This window comes from Trypanosoma cruzi, genomic scaffold, assembly GCF_000209065.1.
Source record: "Trypanosoma cruzi strain CL Brener 1047053517039 genomic scaffold, whole genome shotgun sequence".
Taxonomy (NCBI): domain Eukaryota; phylum Euglenozoa; class Kinetoplastea; order Trypanosomatida; family Trypanosomatidae; genus Trypanosoma; species Trypanosoma cruzi.
The window spans coordinates 55,504-74,077 of NW_001849388.1; the positions used below are offsets into that span (position 1 = coordinate 55,504).

General features: G+C 52.5%; 8 protein-coding genes across 8 annotated transcripts, besides 29 other annotated features; 2 read left to right on the forward strand and 6 right to left on the reverse strand.

Moving 5' to 3' along the window:
* Window positions 1–1,271, reverse strand: Tc00.1047053508745.11 (trans-sialidase, putative; the record flags this gene model as incomplete). The annotated part of the gene is made up of 1 exon (XM_804196.1): window positions 1–1,271. A coding segment is annotated over one exon (1,271 nt), but the record flags the coding sequence as incomplete, so codon positions are not given.
* Window positions 1–1,808: a sequence feature (areas merged during assembly that could not be assigned to a particular haplotype. This can correspond to areas where the two haplotypes were merged or to regions with more than two copies in the genome that were merged during assembly.).
* Window positions 1,809–2,454: a sequence feature (areas not merged during assembly with more than two copies in the genome that could not be assigned to a particular haplotype).
* Window positions 2,455–3,120: a sequence feature (heterozygous, Esmeraldo-like haplotype).
* Tc00.1047053508745.20 (mucin-associated surface protein (MASP), putative) lies at window positions 2,478–3,650 on the reverse strand (the record flags this gene model as incomplete). Its single annotated transcript, XM_804189.1, has 1 exon — window positions 2,478–3,650. One exon carries the CDS (start codon window positions 3,648–3,650, stop codon window positions 2,478–2,480), a length of 1,173 nt encoding a protein of 390 aa, XP_809282.1.
* Window positions 3,121–3,311: a sequence feature (areas merged during assembly that could not be assigned to a particular haplotype. This can correspond to areas where the two haplotypes were merged or to regions with more than two copies in the genome that were merged during assembly.).
* Window positions 3,296–3,350: a sequence feature (T-rich).
* Window positions 3,312–4,611: a sequence feature (heterozygous, non-Esmeraldo-like haplotype).
* Window positions 3,984–4,007: a microsatellite.
* Window positions 4,612–6,161: a sequence feature (areas not merged during assembly with more than two copies in the genome that could not be assigned to a particular haplotype).
* Window positions 4,815–5,270, reverse strand: Tc00.1047053508745.25 (uncharacterized protein; the record flags this gene model as incomplete). Its single annotated transcript, XM_804195.1, has 1 exon — window positions 4,815–5,270. The coding sequence occupies one exon, from the start codon at window positions 5,268–5,270 to the stop codon at window positions 4,815–4,817; it is 456 nt and encodes a 151-aa protein (XP_809288.1).
* Window positions 5,341–5,367: a microsatellite.
* Window positions 6,162–7,432: a sequence feature (haploid, Esmeraldo-like haplotype).
* Window positions 6,595–6,670: a sequence feature (A-rich).
* On the reverse strand, window positions 6,849–9,383 carry Tc00.1047053508745.30 (trans-sialidase, putative; the record flags this gene model as incomplete). Its single annotated transcript, XM_804190.1, has 1 exon — window positions 6,849–9,383. One exon carries the CDS (start codon window positions 9,381–9,383, stop codon window positions 6,849–6,851), a length of 2,535 nt encoding a protein of 844 aa, XP_809283.1.
* Window positions 7,433–9,326: a sequence feature (areas not merged during assembly with more than two copies in the genome that could not be assigned to a particular haplotype).
* Window positions 9,327–10,122: a sequence feature (heterozygous, Esmeraldo-like haplotype).
* Window positions 10,123–10,336: a sequence feature (areas merged during assembly that could not be assigned to a particular haplotype. This can correspond to areas where the two haplotypes were merged or to regions with more than two copies in the genome that were merged during assembly.).
* Window positions 10,337–11,300: a sequence feature (heterozygous, Esmeraldo-like haplotype).
* Window positions 10,694–10,765: a sequence feature (A-rich).
* Window positions 10,975–11,667, reverse strand: Tc00.1047053508745.40 (mucin TcMUCII, putative; the record flags this gene model as incomplete). The annotated part of the gene is made up of 1 exon (XM_804191.1): window positions 10,975–11,667. One exon carries the CDS (start codon window positions 11,665–11,667, stop codon window positions 10,975–10,977), a length of 693 nt encoding a protein of 230 aa, XP_809284.1.
* Window positions 11,087–11,227: a microsatellite.
* Window positions 11,301–11,319: a sequence feature (areas merged during assembly that could not be assigned to a particular haplotype. This can correspond to areas where the two haplotypes were merged or to regions with more than two copies in the genome that were merged during assembly.).
* Window positions 11,320–11,920: a sequence feature (areas merged during assembly that could not be assigned to a particular haplotype. This can correspond to areas where the two haplotypes were merged or to regions with more than two copies in the genome that were merged during assembly.).
* Window positions 11,921–12,082: a sequence feature (heterozygous, non-Esmeraldo-like haplotype).
* Window positions 12,083–17,333: a sequence feature (areas not merged during assembly with more than two copies in the genome that could not be assigned to a particular haplotype).
* Tc00.1047053508745.50 (uncharacterized protein) lies at window positions 12,822–13,274 on the reverse strand (the record flags this gene model as incomplete). The annotated part of the gene is made up of 1 exon (XM_804192.1): window positions 12,822–13,274. One exon carries the CDS (start codon window positions 13,272–13,274, stop codon window positions 12,822–12,824), a length of 453 nt encoding a protein of 150 aa, XP_809285.1.
* Window positions 14,492–16,269: a mobile genetic element.
* Tc00.1047053508745.60 (mucin TcMUCII, putative) lies at window positions 16,820–17,407 on the forward strand (the record flags this gene model as incomplete). The annotated part of the gene is made up of 1 exon (XM_804193.1): window positions 16,820–17,407. The coding sequence occupies one exon, from the start codon at window positions 16,820–16,822 to the stop codon at window positions 17,405–17,407; it is 588 nt and encodes a 195-aa protein (XP_809286.1).
* Window positions 17,182–17,295: a microsatellite.
* Window positions 17,334–17,593: a sequence feature (heterozygous, non-Esmeraldo-like haplotype).
* Window positions 17,594–18,218: a sequence feature (areas merged during assembly that could not be assigned to a particular haplotype. This can correspond to areas where the two haplotypes were merged or to regions with more than two copies in the genome that were merged during assembly.).
* Window positions 17,686–17,771: a sequence feature (T-rich).
* Window positions 17,966–18,574, forward strand: Tc00.1047053508745.70 (mucin-associated surface protein (MASP), putative; the record flags this gene model as incomplete). The annotated part of the gene is made up of 1 exon (XM_804194.1): window positions 17,966–18,574. A coding segment is annotated over one exon (609 nt), but the record flags the coding sequence as incomplete, so codon positions are not given.
* Window positions 18,219–18,574: a sequence feature (heterozygous, Esmeraldo-like haplotype).
* Window positions 18,253–18,290: a microsatellite.
* Window positions 18,477–18,527: a sequence feature (GA-rich).

The window sequence follows — 18,574 nt, forward strand, 5'->3', positions numbered from 1 at the left end:
CTGGCGGCAACGTCATCATCACCGGATACCGACCCAATATCAACAATGTGCGTGTTGTCCGTCAGCCAAAGATGGAGTTCACCCTTTCCATTGCCCGTTACTTTTTTACTGTCCTCCTTGGAATATACCGGCAGAGTGACAAGCATCACATTTCTGTTACCTTCAACACCGTCAATCGTCGCCGTGATGAACCCGCTTCTAACGGCCTTCACTTCTTCACCCTTTTTGTTGCCCCACACGCGCGAGAGTGTCCCGAGTGCCTCCGTCCACGAATCCCCCTTGTCACCGGACTCGTACACCCTGCGGCGGCCATCATCACACGCAGTCATCATCATGAGTTTTTTGTCCTCCCCCCACTCCACGACGGAGGGATCACTGCAGCCACCGTCAGGAACCTCCTTCGATAGCGTCCAACTCTTAGTGTCCTTCAAGGTGTATATGAGCAACGAAACGGCCTTTTCATCGTTTTGTGCTTCACCCTTCTTCTTCGTGCCTTGCACTGGGAATAAGAGAGTTCTGTCTTTCGTCTCAATACCCGATCCACCGCCGCCAATAAACCCTGTCCACGAATCTAGTTCGCCAAAAGATGCCCGCGGGACATCGGTGGTATATTTCCATTTGATTCTTTTGCCACCGCCACTTTCGTCAGCACTAACTTCCCCTTTCAACAGCAAAAATCCCCCGTCACCGGCACCTCTATTCTCATCAGCAGCTGTAGGACTGTATTTTCCAACAAGCATGTAAATATCATTTCCCTGCATAACTGTTGTTGGTCGGCTCACATCTACTTTCTTCACCGCTGCTGAATGGTATTTTTCCAAAACTTGTGCCTTATCTTCGGCTCCATTTGACACTTCCATTGGTTTGTCAGCTTTATCTTTCGTGATAATTTGGGATGCAATGCCAGTAAAAATGTCGCTTTCACCGTTCTTTTTGCACTGCGCCTCGGCAACGGCAAATACGTCACTCCCCACTTTTAGAAGGCCGGGAACACCCAACGATTCCACAGTTACACCACCATCCTCATCCTTGACGTCCTTCCATTTATAATTTGGATCTGACGTTGGCTCATTAGCTTGTGCAGTCACAGTTCCACTGCTGCAGCACATCATCACAACAATGAGGAGCACCGCGGAAGTAAACACACGCCGAGACATGTTGGACCTCTGCGGCTCACTCTCTCTTCCTTTCCTCCTCCTTCCGCTGGATCCGGTCACGCGGCGACGGTTGTGTGTGCGGGGTGCCTTCACTGCAGCAACACGTGAGAGCATAAAAATATGTGTGTGTGGGCGGTGTGAGTGTTGTTGGTCCTTTCAGAGCCCTCGAATTTCACAGTAGCGTTTAGCGCTTGTTTGCTTTCTTCGTAAGAGAGTGACAGAAAGAAAATGGAGTGAATAAATAAACACCGCCACCCCTCCACAGTGAGTGACACCATCATCCCCACCGCAGTCACTCCCAACAACAACAAAACCTGCACAGAGACACACTGAACGAGAAGGAAGAACAGTGCACCGGGAACACACAGCGACTGCCACCACCAGCAGTAAGAGCCGCGGCGGGTGCTTCCGCCACGCGTCAGCACACACCGAGCAACGCCCACATGTACTGCCGCCAATCGTTTTACTGTTGTCTCTCCTCGCAACATCCATCGCACATAACCCCGCACAGCCGGAGAATCCTCCGTCGCTGTATGTACAGCGAGAGGAACACGTCGGCACGTGCAGCTGCTGGGCAAGAGTCCACCACAGCCGAAGTCACCCTCAATGCCACACCACGTTGGCCAACTGCTGCACGACAAGAAAATCATGTCCTTAGCACGAAACAAAACAAATCGCGATCTTCCGTCATCCCTCCTCACAAGGGCCGCCGCAGCTAAAATCCTGTACGTGCGTTCGTCCTCAGCACTCACGCCGCTCCATATCGTGTGCGGCATGGCGTGTGTGCTTCTGCTTGTGCATTTGCAAGCGCCTATAATTGCAGAGCAGCTGTGCGCCACAAGAGAGTCAGAAGAAAGCAACGGCAGAGAGAGGCAGATAGCACACATGCAAATTACTCATATCATCACACACAAACACACACACGCAGCCCGCGGAATGGGTGCTCTCAACCACAAAACAATGAAAAACAAAAAAAAGCCGAAGCGTGGGACGACCAGCGCACACACTCTCATTGCTCCCGTAAAGCAAAACACACACACAGGGAGAGAGAGAGGTCGCCCACTCAATGCAATAAAAACAAAACAGAAACAGTTACGGTGCTCCGCCCATGCAGCCAGGCAGGACGGCAGCGGTGCGTGTCGTGCAAAAGAGAGCACCAACGGGCCTGCATGGGTGTGCATGCATATATACAATGGGCAAATTATGTGTGTGCTTCGTGGGGTGAGGTGAGGGCGAGAGTCCATGCAAGGGGACACACACAGAGAGTGAGTGAAAGACGAGTGTGTGTGCGGGCGGTGCACGGCTCTCTCTCCCTCACTCTCACACGGCCACCACCGCAGCAGCAGCCGCACACGCAACAACAACAAGAAGAGGCAAAAGAGGGGAGGTGGTGTGGGAGACCGCGGTGCTGCCGTCACTGTCGCCAGGCGGTAGCGTTTCACTTGTGTTGGCGGCAGATCTGAGTGGTTTTGTTTCCTTCGTATTGTCTTCTTTATTTTCATATTGGTGTCTTTCTTCTGTCGCTGCACCACCAGCGGCTGAATCATTATTCGGAATCCCTTTATCAGTATCCGTGTCAGCGTCATCGTTGGCAGCATTACTGGCAGCCGAGATTGATGGTAGTGTCGATTCGGCATGAACGTCCGATTGTTCACCCTCTTGGTTGCCGGTGGTTGATGCAAGGCCTTCATTTCGTTGATTGCTTGTTACCTCCTCGTCGTCCAGGAGAATTTCTGTTTTTTGCACGGAAACGATAACTTCAGGGCTGGGTTTTTCAGCATTTGTTTTTGCTTTTGAATCTCCTTCTGGTTTTTCATTTTTTGTGGGTGGTGATGGTATTGCCTCTGGAGCTTCCCCTTTTTTTGTTGATGGCATTTCTGCTGCCAATCCATTTGCTGGAGTTTTGCCTCCTTGTGATTGTTTGGAATTACCTTCAGGGATGACCATTGCTTTTCCTGGCGTTGCAGTTAAAATTCCTGCTGAGCTTCCATTTTGTGCGGGTGGCGTTACTCCCGGTGGGGTTTCTTCCTGTGTTTGTGCTCCTTCAGCTGGTGGCGATGCCGTTTTTCGATCTTCTTCTGGCGTTGATGTTAATTCGGTTATCTTTCCATCCTGCTTTGGAGTTACAATGTTCTCCATTTTTTCTTTATTCCCTTTTTCTTCTTTACTTTTACTTTTTTCTGTTTCCGTTTCCACGACCGTTCTGTCGGAATTTCTTGGTTGTGTGGAGACAACTCCATCCTGCCTTTCAGAACTCTTTCCTCTTCCTGCACCCAACGATTCATTTGCGGTCTCGGACTCTTGCTGGACTGAATCCTCTGATTCCCGATGACTCCTTCCATCACCGTCTTGACGTCCAGACGGTAAACTCTCGGATCCTTCACTTTCCATTTCGACAACATCACCGGCAGCCGACACCAAAACTGCAGCACCGCACCACAGCACGCAGAGGGCACACACCAGCAGCACACGGCCAGTCATCATCATCGCCATCACTCCTGTCACTTGCGTGCAGCCTTCAGCAGAAAACAAATCCCCGTCATCGCAGAGTGAAAGCAAAAGGAAAAAGAGAAAAAAGTCACACAGTAACGCGCAGCCACCGCACAGGACAGTGACAAATACCAGCCGCAGAGCACACACCATGAGACGGAGGGAATCAGTGCAATTGCAGAACTCGAACACCGCCCTGCGAAACAGAAGTTTTAGAAAAAAGAAAAACAGAGTTGAGGGTCCGGCAGGACTCCCGGAATAAATAAATAAAATTCATTTGGCAGGACTTTCATTTCATGTGCCACGCAGCACAAAATAGACGACAGTATGTTTAAGTATATATATATATATATATATATAATGCCCGCGGTAAAAATTTAAAAAAGTAAAAAAGATTGTACTCTTCCACAAGCCCAAACACAACATTCTTCACACTTCATGCGGCATCCGACCTGTTCCTCCAATCCTCCTTTCGTGCATTCCGTGGGACGCACAGCAATGAGGCCGGCACCACGTGTGGGCAACAAACAACAAAACAAAGAGGGGAAACATGTCACTCATAACAGTGTGCAGCAATTAACCATTAAATAAAGGAACAGCAAGGATACTTATCATTCCAGGAAAACAACAAAACCAACAGTAAAACGTAAATAATAAAAGAAAACACGCATGCAACGCGGCACATGTTCTCCGTGATGAGTCGCAATTCCACACTCTTCGGCTCAGAAGAACGCCACAACTCCACACAATCCCAGAAGAAGCAGCAACGCACAATACACGCGCCCACGCACACTGCTGTCAAGAGTTAACTCTCGCAGTGTCAATTTCGCGTCGCTGCGCAGGGCAAAGCAGTCGTTGGGTCTCACACCGTTTCCGGATTACTGCGCGGTGAATTCTCGTAATTGGGGTTTTCGTGTCCAGAGGCATTGCGTTGAGTCAATCCACCCGCAACACCCTCAGCAACAAATCCACTGCCTGCAACGCCATTTTCTAAAACGAGAGATGTGTGTCCAGTGGCGCTGCGCTCATTCACCTCGTCCGTGTTATCCGCAGCAACGTGTTCCCTGCCGCCATAAGTGACAGACATGATCCCGGATGCATTCGACACCACTAATATTCTCGGACCGTTGGCAAAGGAAGGCCTCTTCTTGGATGCATTCGGGACCATCATTTCGTTCGGATTGCTGGCAAACTCAGGCCTCGTCTCGGACGTGTTGGTCGCCGTGTTGGATGCGGGACTCCGATCGACGGTCTTGGGTCCGTCAGCCGCCGCACACTGTCGCTAATCCTCGTTCTGACGTGACGGCTCAGCATTAACTTGCGGCGCAGTTGTCCCACCAGATTTTGTGTCATCCTCCTCCCTTCACAGGGTGGCGGCAACTGACAGATGCCCGTCTGGTCAGCATCGCCTCTCCGTGCAGGCGGATGGATGGTTCCATCGGGAGAAAATTGACGCCACCACAATTCATAAGGGCCGGCGTATTTGTGTGTCGTCACACTCATCGTGAAGGCAACGGTGGCCTTTTCCTCTTTCGTTGCACATCTGGCAGCACAGTTGCTACATGTGTGCACCGCATCGGCCACATGGCACACAGCACACAGCTCACCATTCCTGCCATGCATGCGCACATCAAAGCCACTGAAAGTATAATTCTCATACTGAGCCTCAGCACTGGCAGCAAAACACTTCTTCCACGCACACACACACACCCACACACACGATAGCTCGAGCTGCCGTCACTCGGAGCCCAACTCAACGCGGCCGCACGCGGTGCTCCACACCCACAGGAAAAGAGATTCGGGGTGCGCGCTCCCTCTCTCCCTTCTCCTCATGGCCACGGAAGAAGACAACAGCCGCCACACGCAACTGCCAGCATGCACTACAAAAGGTGCATTCAAATCCACTGCAATGTGCATCTTGTGTGTGTGGTTGTGTGTGCCTGCAGAAACACAAAGCAAAGAAGTAGAAAAGAGGGAGCAGAGTATGCGGAGAGACGCACAAAAATGTACAGCGGAGACGCACAACGGAAAAAACAACAAGAAGACCGCTCAAACTCATGAGTGGACTGCAGCCCAAGCAGCGGCCATTCACACAATATTTATTGAAAACAAAAAAACGTCCCCCTTCCTCTTATATAAACCCCATCACACAAAATAATTATAAATGAAAAATAAATCGTCCATTACTGTTCCACACAAAATAAGAAAAAAATCGCCTGGCAGCCGTGTGGCCACACCAAACCGTCTGTATATATTTTGCCCTCAAAAGAAAATTAAAAAGATGGTTACGTGTGCTTCAACCGTCTGACCCTCCATGTGTCCGCACATCGTTTATATTTCATGGGGTCGTCTGCGTGTTGCTGCTCCCCTCAGCCCTCTCATCGGCGCGTGAGTGCGGCCCGCAGAGCACAGTCACTCGTGTGTGTGGGAACTGAGAGGAGCACGCAGACATGAAGGGAGTCGCGTCACTCCATCGGGAGAGTGAGCGCAGCAAAAGAAAAAAAGAAATCATCGGAGGGGAGAGAAATGCTCACGAGGCCGACACCGAAGGGTGCGCCACCGCACGAAATAAACACGCAAAGCAAAACAAATCCCTAAAGAAAAACACGGCGGCAGGGTGTGGCTGTGTGTGTGTGTGGCGCTGCGGGTGTCTGCCCGCCCTGAACGCAAAGAAAACAAAACAAGAGGGAAAGAAATGTGTGCTCCGCCCCACAGGCCCTCGTCGCACGCCCACACGTCACGGCTCCCTCAGCGCGCCGTTCGTCGCGGCCCCTCCTCATGCGTGCAGCAGGCGAGGCGCACAGGGCCGTCGTCATGAGCGTGTCGGTGGGTGTGCGAGTGGAGCAGTTGGGCGGGAAACACACGGCACCCCTCACAGGAAGAGTGCAGCAAGAAACAATTAAAGAGGGAAGAGTAGAAAAGAAAAAACGTCCATAGTGATTGCCCCAAAAGCAAAAAAAAAGAAGAGAGGAATGGGGGAGTGAGAGAAAAAAAACAAAAGAAATTTAAAAGAGAGAAAAGAATTTTGAAAAAAGGACACACACATGGACTCGCGCAACAGAACGAAAAACTTAAAAACGCACAAAAAAGCAAACGGGGGGAGAAGTAAATAAAAGTTATTTGAGATAATAAATTCATTGCCAGGTGTGTGTGTCGCTGCAGGGGAGGTCGCAAGTGTTCCACGCGGCAGCCAGTCACTCCTCACAGAGCCGTAAACCCCCACAATCCCAACAGAAGCAGCGGCAGCAGCCCGCTTCTGTAAACATTGCCAGCATCACCCGCTTCTCCTCCAACGGCATGGGAGTTCGAAGCCGTGGGCACTTGCTGTGTGGTGGCAGGCTTCCCCTCCGTTGTTATTTGCTGTGCTTCACTTTCTTTTCGAGGCCGTCGCAAGGCCGCTTGTTCCTCTGGAGCTTCAGAAGGTTTCGTTGCAGGGAGGTCCACAATTTGTTCCCCTTCCACGGATGGAGAATTGGCTTCCACTGATTCCGGATCTTCCGATGATGAATCGGCATCTTCTTCCACATCGGCATTCTCACCTGAAAATGAAAACGGGCGGTTGTACAGCAGGACGTTCGTCACAGTCACAGCCACGTCTTCTTGGCCCTCTGCGCTGCCTCCGTCCCCTCCAATGTAGAAGTGTGATATCGCCTTCGATTTTGTGGTTTCCAATTCACGTTGCACATTTCCACACACACGCTGACCATCAACGTACGCAGAGCCCTGGGTGCCGTTCCGTAGCACAATGGCCACCTGGTACTGTGTTTCTGGATCCCAAGTGCTTTTTAGCTTCTTGGTTGTTCCGTCAGAGCACAGCACCCGCCACTTCTTTTCGCTGTCGTATGACAACTCCATAAGCCCTTTTTCACCACCGTCAAGACGCACACCCATCAAAGGAATGGAGTTACCTTCCTCCGGCACCTCGTGAATGGACACCGTGGCCACAAGAGTGAAGTTGTAGTTCGCAAAGTGGTACAGCTGATTCTCCCCCTGACTGCCAACGGGCCACTCCGCCCACGCTCCCTGGAACTTCACACTGCCTTCATGCAATGTTGCCTTCTTACCCCCTTCATCATTGTTCTTCACTGTGGCGTTCACCCCGAGGTACTCGTCCCTCCATGTGTTATCAGAGAAGTCGCCGGACAAAAAGCCAACCAGCCCATCCGTGATCTTAACAGTAGTGCTGCAGGCATTGCCAGCTGATTTACTCCCCACATCACTTTTAGAAGGGCACAGCTTAGAGACACGTTCGTCCACTTCCTTCCACTTCGTCAGCACCTCCTTCACCCGCTGCAGCTGCTCAGTCAGAAGCACAGACACCATACCGGGTGATGGTTTTTCCCCGTCCTTCTTCTTCTCGTACAGTGCAATCAACTCCCCTTTATTAGTATCTCCACTTCCAGCACTTTTGTACAACAGGGAGCTGGCGGCAGCGTCATCAACACCGGATACCGGCCCAATATCAACAATGTGCGTATTGTCCGTCAGCCAAAGATGGAGTTCACCCTTTTCCACATTTTCCTCGGAATACACCGGCAGAGTAAGGAGCATCACATTCCTATTATCATTATCAACGGCGTCAATAGTCGCTGTGATGAACCCGCTTCTAACGGCCTTTGCGCCCTTTTTGTTGCCCCACACGCGCGAGAGTGTCCCGAGTGCCTCCGTCCACGAATCCCCCTTGTCACCGGACTCGTACACCCTGCGGCGGCCATCATCACATGCAGTCATCATGATGAGTTTTTTGTCCTTCCATTCCACGACGGAGGGAACACTGCAGCCACCGTCAGACATCCCCTTCGACAGCTTCCAATTTATATTATCCGAGGAGGATATAATCAGCGAAACGGGCTTTCCACCCTCTTCGGTGTCGGCCTCCTTCGTCGTGCCTTCCAATGGGAACACAAGCGTACCGTCATCCATTTTAACACCCGATCCACCGCCACCGATCAGCCGCTTCAAGATACTGTGTTGGTTGCCTTTATAAGTCCACGGAATGGCGTAAGTATCGTTCCAATAAATTCTTTTACCTTTTTTATTCTCACCACTGACGTGTCCTTTCACCAGCATGAGTCCCCAGTCAACTGCCAGATCATTTTCGGCATATGCCCAACTATAGTTTCCAGCGAGCATGTAAATATCACTTCCCTTCACAACTGTTGTTGGTCGGCTCACATGTACTTTAGTCTTGCTTTGGGAAACAGCCTGACCCGCTGTACGGCAGGCGCATTTCTCTTCTTTATCGGCAGGACATTTCCCTCCTTCAAATATACATCCCTCCGGTACTTGTGTCTTCAAGTTACTCTTATCCAACTCCTCTTTTGGCTTATCATCAGTCAATGTCAACAACTCCGAGACAATCCCAGTAAAACCGCTGCCTCCCTTCGTGCACTGAGCCTCGCCAACGGCAAACACTTGACCATCATCCACCTCAACAAGACTGGGAACACGAAGCGAACTCACTGTTTCATCACCTGTTTTATCTCTCCAACCAAACGGTGACTTCGGTACAGGTTCCTGAGATAGCGGTGGCCCATCACCTTGCGCAACTCCATTGCCGCAGCACATCATCACGACGAGGAAAAGCAGCACCGCGGAAGCAAACACACGCCGGGACATGTTGGGCCTCTGCGGCTCACTCTCTCTTCCTTCCCTCCTCCTTCCGCTGGATCCGGTCACGCGGCGACGGTTGTGTGTGCGGGGTGCCTTCACAGCAGCAGCAACACGTGAGAGCATATAAATATGTGTGTGTGGGCGGTGTGTGTGTGTGCTGTTGGTCCTTTCAGTGCCTTACAATTTCACAGTAGCAATTAGCACTTGCTCGTAGCTTCCTACGTAAGAGAATGAAAACGAAACAAATAAAAGAAGAACAACAGTGAACACCGTCACCCATCCACAGTGAGTGGCATCATCATCCCCGCCGCAGTCACTCCCAACAACAACAACTGAAATGCACACAGACACACGGAACGAGAAGGAAGAACAGTGCACAGGGAACACACAGCAACTGCCATCAATAGTAAAAGCCACGGCGGGTGCTTCTGCCACGCGTCAGCGCACAGAGAGCAACGCCCACACACGCTGCCGCCAGTCGTTTTGCTGTTGTCTCTCCCGCACCATCCATCGCACATCGCCCCGCACAATCAGAGAATCCTTCGTCGGAAAATCCACGGCGAGAGAAACACGTCGGCACGTGCAGCTGGCGGGTGAGAATCGGCACTCCTCACAGGCACCCTTAATGCCACACCACGCTAGTCAACTGCTGCACGTCGACAACACCAAAACCGCAGCAAGTCCAGGGGACGCACGGCGAGCTCACACCCTCCCTCCCCGCGAGGGCCTCCGCAGCCACAATCCTGTGCGTGCGTGCATTCTCAGCGTTTTAAACACGGCATGTGTGTGTGCATGTGCTTGTGTGTTTGGCAGCGCCTATAATTGCAGAGCAGCTGTGCGGCACAAGAGAGTCAGAAGAAAGCAACGGCAGAGAGAGGCAGATAGCACACACGCAAATTACTCATATCATCACACAAAAACACACACACGCAGCCCGCGGAATGGGTGCTCTCAACCACAAAACAATGAAAAACAAAACAAAAAGCCGAAGCGTGGGACGACCAGCGCACACACTCTCATTGCTCCCGTAAAGCAAAACACACACACAGGGAGAGAGAGAGTGAGAGGTCGCCCACTCAATGCAATAAAAACAAAACAGAAACAGTTACGGTGCTCCGCCCATGCAGCCAGGCAGGACGGCAGCGGTGCGTGTCGTGCAAAAGAGTGCACCAACGGGCCTGCATGGGTGTGCATGCAATATATACAATGGGCACATTATGTGTGTGCCTCGTGGGATGAGGTGAGGGCGAGAGTCCATGCAAGGGGACACACACAGAGAGTGAGAGAAGGACGAGTGTGTGTGCGGGCGGCGCATGGCTCTCTCTCCCTCACTCTCACGCGGCCACCACCGCAGCCGCAGCCGCACACACCACGAAACAGATGGAATCAGTGCGATTGCAGAACTCGCACACCGTCCTGAAAACCACAAGATTAAAAAGCAAAAAAAAAAAAAAAAAATTAAAAAATTAAAAAAGAAAGGAAAAAAAAACAAACAAACAAACAAACACAAGAATCCAGTGTTGTGCACATGAGTGTGTCTGGGACGCGTTCAACGTGACGGATGTGGAGAAGCAACCCGGAGCACACAGCAGGGCAGCGTAAGCAAATGAAGCAAAACACAATCATTACTTTCTCTTATGATATAAATCGGACCAAAACACGCACACAAATCCCCGTGATTGAGTGCTGGCACGCACAGCCCGTTCACACCTCTTCAGCCCACAGTGGTGTACGCCAGCGCGGATACGGCGAGCAGCAGCGGGGCAAACACCCACGCAGAGCTGCTGAGGCTGCCGTCAGTTTCGCGAAGACGTGACGGTGCGCGGGTGGTCGTCGTGGTTGGCGCCCCTGTAGTCGTAGTACTTGGTGCCTCTGGCGCAGTGGTCGTCGTGGTCGTCGTTGGTCCCTTTGTTGTAGTGGTTGTTGTCGTTGTTGGTGCATACGTTGTAGTCGTCGTCGTAGTTGTCTCGGCAGGATCTTCGGCTTCCTGATTTGCTTCTTCTGCGGGTGTATTCCTGCTATTTTGTGACCCTGTCGTATCGCCACTATCTTTTATCTGTACCGCATTCTTTGCGTCTTTTGGTTGCGGTACAACATCGGTCGAACTCGGTCCCGCTCCGGCATCTCTTTCCTGTTCCGCACCAGACTCCTTACTTGGCGACCCTGCGTTACCGATCTCCTTAGGTGGTCCCTCTGGTACAAGGGACTGTGGACTGGCAGCCTTTCCAATATCTTCATCTTCAGACTTAGTCATTGATAAAGGCTGCAATAAACTGGTGCCGTTTCCCTCAGCCTCAGCCTCACGATCTTCAGCTTCAGTATGCCCAGCAGATTCTGCCACGCACACGGACGGGCAGTAGCACAGGGCAAGCAGCAACAGGGCGCACAGCAGACGGCACGTCATCATCGTGAGTGTGGTCGTTCAGTGGTGTGGAGCTGATCTGCACAGTGAGGGACATGGAGAGCAACAGGGGAGACGAGAGGTGCGGCAGACATACACAGAGGGCACACCACACGAGGAGAGGGCAGCGGCCAGGCATGCACCGTACGCCGCACAACACAGCCCTGCCGCAACACCAACACACAGATGGAAGAGGGAGAAGCAAACAGGAGCGACACACAAGGCTCCACCGCATGCACATACGGTGAGAGCGGTCCGTCGTGACTGCACCCCTCACGGAGGGTACGCGCACACACAAGAGGAGGTGCAGCGCTCACAGCAACACAAAGACAAAGTAAAAATAATAAAAAGAATAATCTCCGCACACCACTTAAATTGCTGGTCCATGGGAAGTGCAGCCAATATTCATCACAAAAACAATTCAGTTGCCTTTGGCCTTCGTTCATATTCAGCACAAGGAATGGAAGAGTGCAGGAAACTATTTATTCGTGTTTCTTTTTGGATGTTGGCAGATGTCTGCATGCGTTTTTTTTTTTTTTTTGCGGAGGATAAACCTTCATGCCTGGGTCGTGTGTTGGGGATTTCTGCAGGGTGCACAATTATTATATTTCTTTCCTCTTTTGAAGTTTGCTTGTGTTGGTGCAGCCAATAATTCGGTTTGTGTTGTTCCTGCCTTTCGCTGGTAAAGTGTTGCAATACATGCTTTTGTTTTTCCTTTCGTTGCTGTGGCACCTGATTCCTCACCGTTTATTGCGGTGGAAATGAAAATATGTGAGTGAACTCCCACACACCAGAACGCACCTTCGCTCCTATTTATTGCTGCACAGAAGGGTATGTGTGTTTGGTGGTGTCTCGTCCATATATTTTGTGGGTGTACATTCCCCAGCAGGCTGAGGGCGGGATGACGCTCCGTCGCGGTGCACTTCCCTTGCATGCCGCCCACTGTGATTCATCATGCATCACCCCCTCACATACTCCGTGGTGCCACACCGTTGATATTACTGCAGCCGCTGTGATTCCGCGTACTTCACGCATTTGATTGTGCCACAATACATCCGCTCGTGTGGCCGCTGCATCCAAACGGTGGTGCCCAACACCGTGAGCGGCAGTCCACATCTTTGCATGTCCCAACGCAGTGGTGTTTGACTGTCAGCCAGGCGTCAGACAACAAGAGAGTATTGTGCTGGCAGTACAGCACACGGAGCTGCAGTGAACGACTCGGGCGGCGACGCATCCATTTGTCGCAAGGCAGTGAAAAGGAGTCGGGCAAAATAATGCCGGCTGCATGCACGACACCATATCCACAGCCAAAGCATGCGACGTGATGTGTGTTTCACTGGTGCTGTGAAATGCCTGCAGACGACGTCACTAGTGGAGGCATGCCACCCATGATCAGCGGACAGACAATAATCGGCATGGGAGGCCACAAAAGACAGCAACGACGCAAGCAGCAGGAGCAGCTCTCTCTCTCTCTGTTGCCTCCGAGAAGTAAATATTCCACCAGCCACTGCTGACTGTGCCATCGTGACACTCCATGCACGTCGTGGCTGCGTCAACACATCCTGTTCCCTGCAGCGCCTCAAAAGATGCCTCACTCCGTCCACTAAGTGCATCGGTGTGGGCCGTGCCTGGGCTGTTCGTGAGGACCACAGCGATGTAAGGGTCACCGAGTCGCAGCATGTTTGCTGTGACGTTGTTGCATGGCACCTGCACACACACACGCAGCGCCTGCATCCCTCCCTTTTGTGTTCGCCCTCTGCCGGAGTGGCCACACACACGGGCAGCAGCAAAATCACTTCACCCTCGACGATCCAAAGTCAACACCGACATCCCTCGCGACGCAAAGATCTCAGTTGCCAGCACGGGCTTCCTGTCGCTCTGCCATCGACGCTGAAACACGGCACAGTGCACGCACTTATTTTCCTCGTGTGCAGTCAGCCGTTTGCTTCACACATTCTTCGATGGGTTGACGTCCATAAAAGCACGCCACAAAAGCCACTGTGATCGCACACGCTCTTGCGATGAGCGTCTGTGTGTGCATGGATCCGCTGCTCACACGTGCTGGCAGGCAGCCTGCAGCCGGTGCCCTCGTGCCAGTTCATCGGCTCCAGCACGGAAAAAGGAAAACGGCCTATTCCCGATGCACTTATTCCCACCAGCAGCACCAACACGCTGGTTGCCAGCCATCATTCCTCAGCACATCCAGGAATGCTGAAAAGTGACGTGGAACTGTCAGCCAGCAACGCCACAATCCCCGCACACATGTCGGCTCCACCAGAGAAGACACACAAATCACAAACAACACCCTCCACATGTCATCCGAACATCATTCCGACACACCGCGACACGCCAAACAGAAGTATTCGTCACCCCAACGCACCTCCCCACACAATCACATAGTCCATGCGCCACGCACGGCAGCAGCTCACACGCGTTCAAACAAATGTTCTTCGGATCAGTGTTATCCACGTGCTGCAGTGGGAAGTAAACAAAAGACACGAGCTGCCAAACCAGAGTGCCACGACTGGTCGAAATTCAACGTAACGCAGCCACCCAAATGAATTCAGTCCTAATGCTTTCAGCCTCCCACCTTCTCCCACAAAAGGCCCAAAAGCTGCCAATCAAACGTGACTTCCAAGAAAGTCGCTGTGCGACAAAAAGGAGAAACCGCAGTGCCTCCTGCTGTCATCCGAGATGTTGTTTGCTGATTAATGCAGACAGGCACTCACCTGCTCCTCAAAACGGCGCTGCGCAACTGCAACGCATTCTTCAGAATCGCAAGTCTCCAACCAGAACGGGAAGCTCCTACGCACCTTCGTCACACGACACAGTGCAAATGAAAAAACAATGCTTTAGTTGGACTGCGATGCGGACCGTGCCACGCCGCCGTCAGCTGCGGCTGGGTGCAGAGGCTGGTGCGTCCCAGCACACCACGCGATTCCTTCTGGTTGGGTGCGTCCACAGTGCGTTGCACCACGGCGGCGAGGCAATCGCACCGTGTCCGGCCCCCACTCACCTCCACGGCCTGGAAGTGCGGCACCGCGACAGCTGCACGGCATCTCTTGGCCCACGCGCAGCAAAGAAGGATACTTCTGTCCACCTGGCAGCCAATCCAGCACCGCTGCGGAGGATCATTGGTTTCCGCGCACCACACAGCACGAACGCCTCACACTTCCCCGTTATATTGAGGACGTGCGTGGCGCAATCTGATTGGAGGCCATGCCGCCGTCCATGCATGAAAAGCGGCGACATCGATCCCACTTCCGAGAGATGCTGTTACTAATGGATTAGAACGCGCATGTAATACTATTGGGATACCCCACAGCCACAATCGCGCTCCTCCTATTCAACATCGAATTTTCCCCTGAGACACTGTGAGTTGCAATAAAGTGGAATTTAGTCAGCCAGTCTTTGCCCAAGACGCCTCTGACGATGTCAAGCGCACGGCTTTTGATTCTATTTACTCCTCTCTAGGAGATTTTGATTTTGAATTATTGACAGACGTTTCTTCATCTCTCGCCGAACTCGCATCTGGATCCGCTGCACTATTGTATGGCTCCACCACGACAAATGATCTCCCTGTGGAGGTCCATCGTACAGCAGCTGGCAGGCTCGCACGCTCATATAGAGCAGAGTGCCTTGCCACTGAAAATGGCATTATACATCTCATACCCTTTTTCTGGGAACAACCCAATCGCCCACACGAATCCTGGCGGCAACGGACTCCCCGTCGGCAACTGAGGCACTCCGCGTCGTTCCACTGGCCATGCGAGAATACGTTACCGAAGAGATTTGGATTACACTGCTCTCCTTGATACAGCGAGGTCACTCTGTAAACTTCATGTTCTCTCCATCGCACTGCGGTATCCCACGCAATGAGGCAGCTGACGACGAAGCCATGATTGCACGATCCCTCCCGCAGGAGGGCGGCCCAATCTGGCACGTGGACTTCCTCGCTGCAGTCAGGTGGCCGTACTGGAGGGATGCCCAGAAGAAAAGGAAGGGCGCGTACACCGCATTACAGGCGCCCGTCGGTGTGGCAAGGGCTCTATTCCTGGCACGAACCGGACAACGTGCCACGAGTGGCGGCTCTGCGCAAAGGCACGGTGCGATTCCTGCCCACTACTCGACAGGCCTGCGCGTGCCCTTCGTATCACAAGTAACCCTCTGTGTCGGTGGCGCCGTCCCTCCCTCACCGAGGAGACCGGCCCGCCGCTGCCTCCGCCAGAACCTCTTCCCGACGTGAGCGCCGCAAATCATTGCCGAACAGCGAGCGACGGATTGACGTCATCCTGCCCAACCTGCAGCAGAGTGCGCTCGTTCGTCCACAATATGAGGGCGCATGTCCGACGTGCTCCGCCTGGCGTTCCGATAGTTGGAGAAGGCCTCCCATGCGGATGCCACAATGATGCCACCGTCTTCTTAACAGGCGCCTCGCGCACAGGTTGCCACAGAAGGTGCCAGCAGGTAAGACACGCAGGAAGCACAAGCGCGGGCACTCGAGAAGGACCACGAGAGACTTCGCTTCATCCACTGCAGAAATGCCCCCGTCGTTGGCAATTGGGAATGCGACTGTTTGGGAGCGCCCCAGCCCGCACGACGGCACTTTTCGGACGGAATGCTTGCCACTTTTGTACGGACGGTCCTTGCGCTACTCACTCGTTATTGTAACAGCATACAGCAAAAACAAGATAACAAGTTGCTTTGCGATGAATGTTGGCTAGCCTTCCCATGGACCAGTAATTCAATTGGTTTGCGGGGATCTCCTTTTTTTGTTATTGTTACTTTGCTTTTTTGTTGCTGTGAGCGCTGCACCTCCTCTTGTGTGCGCGTACCCTCAGTGAGGGGTGCCGACACGACGGACCGCTCTCGCCGTATGTGCATGCGGTGGAGCCTTGTGTGCCGCTCCTGTTTGCTTCTCCCTCCTCCATCTGTGTGTTGGTGTTGCGGCAGGGCTGTGTGTGTGTGTGCCTGTTGCCGTGGATTGGAGTGTGTGTCGTGCGTGGTGTGCGGCGTACGGTGCATGCCTGGCCGCCGCCCTGTCCTTAAGTGGTGTGCCCTCTGTGTGTGTGTCTGCCGCACCTCTCGTCTCCCCTGTTGCTCTCCATGTCCCTCACTGTGCAGATCAGCTCCACACCACCGAACGACCACACTCACGATGATGACGTGCCGTCTGCTGTGCGCCCTGTTGGTGTTTGCCCTGTGCTGCTGCCCGTCTGTGTGCGCGGCAGAGTCTACTGCGCATACTGAAGTTAAGGCTTCTGTCGCCGCGAGTCCACAGTCCCCTCCATCGGTGACACTAACACAGGGGAAAAGTGAGCCAGGGTCGTTAGGTAATGGGTCTGTTGCGGACCTGGGAAGTACTGCAGTAGATGGACCAGCCTTGACCGCTGCAGGTCGGGAATCAGGTGACGTGTCCAACACGTTACAAAATCATGGTCCTGACGGTACTCCAGGACCAGAAATCAGCACAAGACAATCCGCAGAAGAAGCAAATCAGGAAGCCGAAGATCCTGCCGAGACGACCACGACGACGACTACAACACAGGCACCAACAACGATAACAACCACTACAACAAAGGCACCAAGTGATACGGCCATGAATACAGAGGCGCTAACCACAACGACGACCACCCGCGCACCGTTACGTCTTCGCGAAATCGACGGCAGCCTCAGCAGCTCTGCGTGGGTGTGTGCCCCGCTGCTGCTCGCCCTATCCGCGCTGGCGTACACCACACTTTGCTGAAGAATTGTTTGTAAGCTGTGCGTGCCAGCACCCAACCGCGGGGATTTGTGCGTGCCAGCTGTTGGGATCCGATGTACTAAATAATAGGATAAAATAATGATTGTGTTTCGCTTTGCTTGCTTCGGCTGCCATGATGTGTGCTCCATTTTGCTGCTCTCACATCCGTCACGTGGAACGCATTCCAGGCACACTTACAAGCGCGACACACACACGACTGTTTGCATCGATGCACTGTTGAGGATGGGTGCATGCGCACTGGAGCCATTTGTGTGCAGCTCTTTGTTTTTTTTTTTGTTTTTACTGTTTTACTTTATTGCTTTTTGTTTGCTTTTTTTTTTTTTTTTGTTTTATTATTATTTTTTTTGTGTGTGTTTCCTTTTGTTTAATTTTTGCATGTCGTTGTGCTTTTTTAAAATTTAATTGGTTTAATATTTCTCATGGACTGCGTGTTGCTTCTGCTGGTGGCTGTGAGTGGTGTAGCGTTCTTGCAATTCTCTTTTGCTCTGCGTTGACGTGTTGTTAGTTTGCGCTGAAGGCTACACGTAACTGACAGGAGTGATGGCGATGATGATGGCTGGCCGTGTGCTGCTGGTGTGTGCCCTCTGCGTGCCGTGGTGCGGTTTATCTGGAATTGCGGCCGACGGTGTTGGCGGTGGCGATGGCAGTGCGGATGAGGACTTACTGTTGCAGTGGCGTGCTTGGCTGCGGAGGGAATGCGCGGAGGAGGTCAGCAGGAGGACAGGAGGCAGTGGGAATGCGTCCGCCGTCGAGGAGTGTGTGCGTCAGGCAATGGAGAGTGTGCGTGCCGTTGTGGATGGCCGTCGTCGTTGGAGACGTCAACGGATTGCTGTTGTTGCTGCTTCTGCTGCTGCGGCTGCGGCTGGAAAAGGGGATGTCAGCACGGACAAGGATGGCCAGGCAAGGAATAAAGAGGTTTCGCCACCCGAAATAAAAGATGAAAAGCCGGTGGCTTCAGGACAAGAATCAACAGATGCAACAAGAAGAAAGGACCAGACGACACAGGATCCTTCATCTGCTATTGTGTCGCGTAAAAAACTAATTTCCGATCAAAAACAAGAAGAAGATGAAGACAACGAAGATGAAGAAGCGGAGGAAGAAGCGAAGATACGCGAAACACCACCACCGGTAGTACTACCGCCAGCAGCA